We start from the raw sequence: 4600 nt of genomic DNA on the forward strand, positions 1-4600 counted from the left end.
TAACTTGAAACAGGGAGGTTCATAATTTATTTACACAACTATAAACAAAAATAGAAACATCTCTGGAGCAGGAAAGATCCAAAACAATGCCTGGAGGCTGCTCAGTCTGTGATAATTAACTCATCCACACCCCAGTCTTCATAGCTCCCATCTGGCAGGTAACGACGTATGATTATGGGGATCTTGCGGGCTCTGAAGGGAGGACAGAGAGAGGAACAGAGCCTTCACTGCACCACTTCAGCAGGCAATGGGCACTGAAGTACTGTGGAGCCCACAGTAAGCTCATCAAATGTAACTGAGTGATCTGTGCAGCACCAGTGACTTGGTGTTACACAATCGAGGGAAATCCCAACAACCTGCTCTCTTTTTGCAGGTGCAATGCACTGAGCATCCTTAGGCCTGAAGCAGCCAAGGGCCTACACAAGGTCTGCTCTGCTGCTACTGCAGGATCTGAACCCACTATGCGACAACACCAACTGATCTAGTTGGAGGTGTCCCTCGCTCGCTGCAGGGGGGCTGGACAGGAAGACCTTCGAGGGTGCCTTCCAACCCAGTGCATTCTAATGTTCTATGATCTAACACAGATAGTGGAGAGGGAAAAATAATTGCAAAAGTAATAATCAAGGGACTTGAAGAACAAATTCACCCTGATTGACAGAAGGCTTTTTAACCCCCCACAAGACACTACAGAAGTGGGAGAATTCTGAGAACCTTCACAACAAGCCAGTATTTACAGAGTATTCTGCAACCTGAAAGCACCAGGTGCATTTTAAGGATGTGTGGCACAGAGACTGTACAGATACCAAAAGCTGGCACACCTGTGGTGGAGCACAGCATCTCCTAACAGGGCTCCCCAGCAGAAAGCAAGAGACTGCTCAACACCATTTAACTTAAGGGAAGCAGATTTAAGTCAGCAAAATAATCAGCCTGAACTCTAGCCTTGAAAAGTTGCACAGCTTCTTTAGTAATCACATTCAGTGCTGCTGTTTTTCCAGCAGCAAAGCAGCTCCCTCCTGCCAAGGCTTACAACTGAATTTTGGCACAGACCAGGATGCCACTATGCTTTGCCACACCCTGGCTTACTTTCTAGAGCTCATGCTCGTAGTGACAAGAAGCAACTCACAATGAGCTTCGAGATCTGACAGAAAAATGACCTAAGAAGATTCTGGCAATGATAAAAGGGAGCTGTAGAAGAGAGAGAAACTTGCAAGAGCAACTGCAACGTACTGAGAAACTGGGAGAGCAGGGGACAGCTCAGTTCAGTAACAGGCACTTAATGGAATCCAGCTGCTCTGCTTGAAGGATGCCTGCATGTGATCTAGGCCACCAACCATGGAGGCAAACTGTGAGTCAGCAGAGAGCTCTGCTGTGGAAAGGTGGGTCTGTAAATGGCCACCCAAAAGCCACCTCTGCTGCAGTCAGAAAGGATTTATCTTTCTGCAAGCAAGGGATGTGCCTCTTCACAAGCACAATAAGCCAAGTGCACAAGGGTGTGGGAAAAGACCATTCTTAACAGCCTGACCTGCACTTTATCTTTGGCCAGCACTTCACTTAACACAGGTCTGTTCAGATGTCTGCTTCAAATTCAAATCCACTCAGGGAATGAAACTGATTTCAGGAAGATAAGGACCTTGGGTTCTCATCATAGAAATAAAGAACATTTGGGCTCTGAAGCAAAAGAGGTCACAGTAATCAGCAGTACTTTACATGAGCAACTAGGATGGGAGAGAGCAACTGCAGACAAGTCCCAAGGTAAAAAAGGGGAAGACAACTGTAGTGCTCACTGTTACTGAGGGAAGACAAGGCTGTCTTGGAAGGAGCTGCTAAATGCTGGGACAAGGAGAGGACTGCTGGCTGTAGGGAAATCAAGACACTTACCACCAAAGACTGGGACTTACTTGAGCTCTTTCATGGCAATCAGCAAGGGGTCTGTTTCTCCTTCCAACTCCACCATCACAGGGGCACACATCCTAGGACAGATCATTAACACTCATTTAAGTGAATGCACAGAAAAGAGGGACTGCTAAGCATGTGCCTATCCATGTCACCCAGACAGCAGCCAGTAAAGAGGGAGGGAGGGTGGGACACCACCTTGGCAAGTCTGATTTGCTCTCTTACACACTTCATCAAAAAAACTGGTGGCAACAGAGTGAGCTTCTACATGAAAATGTTTATCTTGCCCCATTCCTCAGCCTCTGCTGACCAACTGGTGTTCAAGGGCTGGACACATCCACCATGCTAGTCACCCATTGCTGTGCTTAAATGAGAGGAAAAGAATGGTTCTAAAATTAATCCAATGAAGAGAGTGGAAACACTGTAAAATGAGCATGCCCCCAGCAACTCCAGCACCTCTCTTCCATTCTCATTTGCTCACACCTTCCAGGCTTTGTCTGGGGGCATGCAAGGGGCTGGATTTACTTCTAGGAAAACAAAAGAAGGAAAAAAACCTAATTCACAGAGGATTGTGACAGCAGGGCAAACATAGGTGACAACATCTGCCATTAGGCAGGGGCAGCAAAGAAAGTTCACGTTATGCATGGGTAAAGCCACTGGGGGCTGCTGCTGGCCCAGGTTCAGCACTGCAGGCAGCATATGCAGGTGAGGCAGAACCAGGCACCAGTGCTTTCTATCAAAGACCTAATATGGGCCCATCTCATTCCCTAGCCCCACATCTTTCATACTTCCCATCAGCTGAAAGAACGTGCAGCAAAAAGGCTTCACAGAGTGAAGACTGTGCAAAGTAATGATTAAGGAAAGATCTGATCAACATCTAGGAGCTACTAAATGATGCAGAGATGTGGTGGGTTGAAATTTCCACACCCACCCCCCCACCAACATTAACTTTGCCAGCCCAGCCCAGCAAATGAAAGCAACATTATTTGAAGGGTGGCTTTAAGACAAGCTTTCAGACAATCCTTGCCACAGCCTAATAACCTTCATCACAAAGCAGTTTTCCCAAAAAACATACAGATGTTTTTAAATATAGATTATTTAAAACTCTAGACAGGTACATGGATGAAGCTGAAAGCAGCCAGCCTCAGGGACACTTCAAACAGGATTTAAATGTTACTACCTGTTAGGAAAGAGGCCTCACCATTCCAAATACTTTCAAAAACTCATACCATGCCACAATGCAACTGCACTTAAAACAGACTTCAAGCTGGTTACTCCATTCCCAAGTCCCTCAGCCCTGTGGAATCAACTGAAGATGTTCTGGAGCATTCCACACTTCAACACTGGCTTTAGCTGAGCTTTCCAGCTCCCACTGGCTCCCTTAGGAAAGGCAGAAGCCAGGATCAGCTTGTTGCATGCAACTAAGAGCTCCATGATTGGAGCTCCATGGTTGGGGCAGCCTTCCTAACAGGGCAGGCTGTGAGAGCTGGAGGTATTGAACCCAAAGACTCCAGGGAGACCGTATAGAGGCTTTCCAGTAACAGAAGGGGGACTACAAGAAAGCTGGGGAGATACTCTTTACAAGGGCTTGTAGCAATAGAATGAGAAGTAATGGCTTTAAACTGGAAGAGAGCAGATTTACTGGATATTAGGCAGAAACTCTTTACAGTGGGGGTGGTGAGACAGTGGAACAGTGCCCAGGGAAGTTGTGGATGTTCCCTCCCCGGAATTGTTCAAGGCTGGGCTCGGTGTGGCCTTGGGCAACCTGATCTAGTGGGAGATGTCCCTGCCCATGGAGGCAGGATTGGAACTAGATGATCTCATACATCATTCTACGATCCTGTGCGGATGGTGATCGAAAGACCGGCAGTCATGCGAGACCCAGGAGCTTTCAAGGGAGGAGGAAAGCAGCTTTCGCCGGGACGGGTGGGGAAGCTGTGGAACGGCTGGGGATGGGGAGCGCAGTACTCACGCGATCTGCAGGGCGCGAGTGCCCAGGACTCTGGCGCGCTCGTACTTGGTCATGTAGGGGGTAGTGATCCGCTTCTGGTTCGCCTGCTGCCGCTCTCCCGAGGGGAGGATCTCCACGTTCTCCTGTCCCTCCTGGGGGAAGCAGACCAGCGCTGCACCTCAGCCGCAAACACCGAGGCCTCACAGTGCTGAGACGTCCTCAGCCCCAGCGACCGCCTAGCCAGACCGACACACGGGCCTGCGGTCCCGGCAGAGCCCGCCCGGGCGGGCCAGCGCGGCAGCCCGCGGGACACATACCTCCTCCGCGTTCTCCAGGTCCTCCAGGCCCTCATCCTCCTCCACATCGTCGAAGTCGTCTCCGTCAAAGCTGCGGGAGTGACACGCACATCGCACACGGACCGGACCGGGCCGGGCCGGGCCGGGCTTTCCAGCCCCGCCGCGGCCTCCTCCCGACCCCACCCGGCCCGAAGCCTCGCTCACGGTACGCCGCCGCCTCGCTTCACCTCCTCTTCCCGTCCCACCCCGACCACCCCCGCTCTCACTTGTCCTCGTTGTCAGACATGTTGCTCGCCGCCGGCCGGAAGCAGCGCTCACTTCCGGGTGCGCGCCGGGCCGCCGCCGGGCGTGCCCCCGCGCCGCCGTTACCGGGCCGCCGCCGGGCGTGCCCCCGCGCCGCCGTTACCGGGGCGACGCCGCCCTGTGCGCCCGCGCCGCCCTTCCCGCTCGGGGCGCCGTT

The 4600-nt window shown here is 51.6% G+C and overlaps 1 protein-coding gene across 1 annotated transcript; it reads right to left on the reverse strand.

Annotated features, from left to right (window-relative positions):
* Positions 1–4445, reverse strand: POLR2F (RNA polymerase II, I and III subunit F). The gene is made up of 5 exons (XM_054167831.1): positions 4407–4445; positions 4162–4231; positions 3866–3996; positions 1899–1970; positions 1–192 (listed from the first exon to the last, which is right to left on the reverse strand). Exons 1-5 carry the CDS (start codon positions 4424–4426, stop codon positions 102–104), a joined length of 384 nt encoding a protein of 127 aa, XP_054023806.1. The 5' UTR covers positions 4427–4445; the 3' UTR covers positions 1–101.
* Between the last annotated feature and the right edge of the window lie 155 nt (positions 4446–4600).

Source organism: Dryobates pubescens, chromosome 15 (genome assembly GCF_014839835.1).
Source record: "Dryobates pubescens isolate bDryPub1 chromosome 15, bDryPub1.pri, whole genome shotgun sequence".
Classification (NCBI taxonomy): domain Eukaryota; kingdom Metazoa; phylum Chordata; class Aves; order Piciformes; family Picidae; genus Dryobates; species Dryobates pubescens.

Excerpts from the sequence above, each read along its gene's own strand:
- POLR2F (XM_054167831.1), bottom strand. The coding sequence starts at position 4,426 with ATGTCTGACAACGAGGACAA. Across the intron at positions 3,997-4,161 it reads ACCTGGAGAACGCGGAGGAG|GAGGGACAGGAGAACGTGGA; the intron begins GTATGTGTCCCG and ends TGCTTCCCCCAG. Across the intron at positions 193-1,898 it reads ATTGCCATGAAAGAGCTCAA|AGCCCGCAAGATCCCCATAA; the intron begins GTAAGTCCCAGT and ends TCCTCCCTTCAG.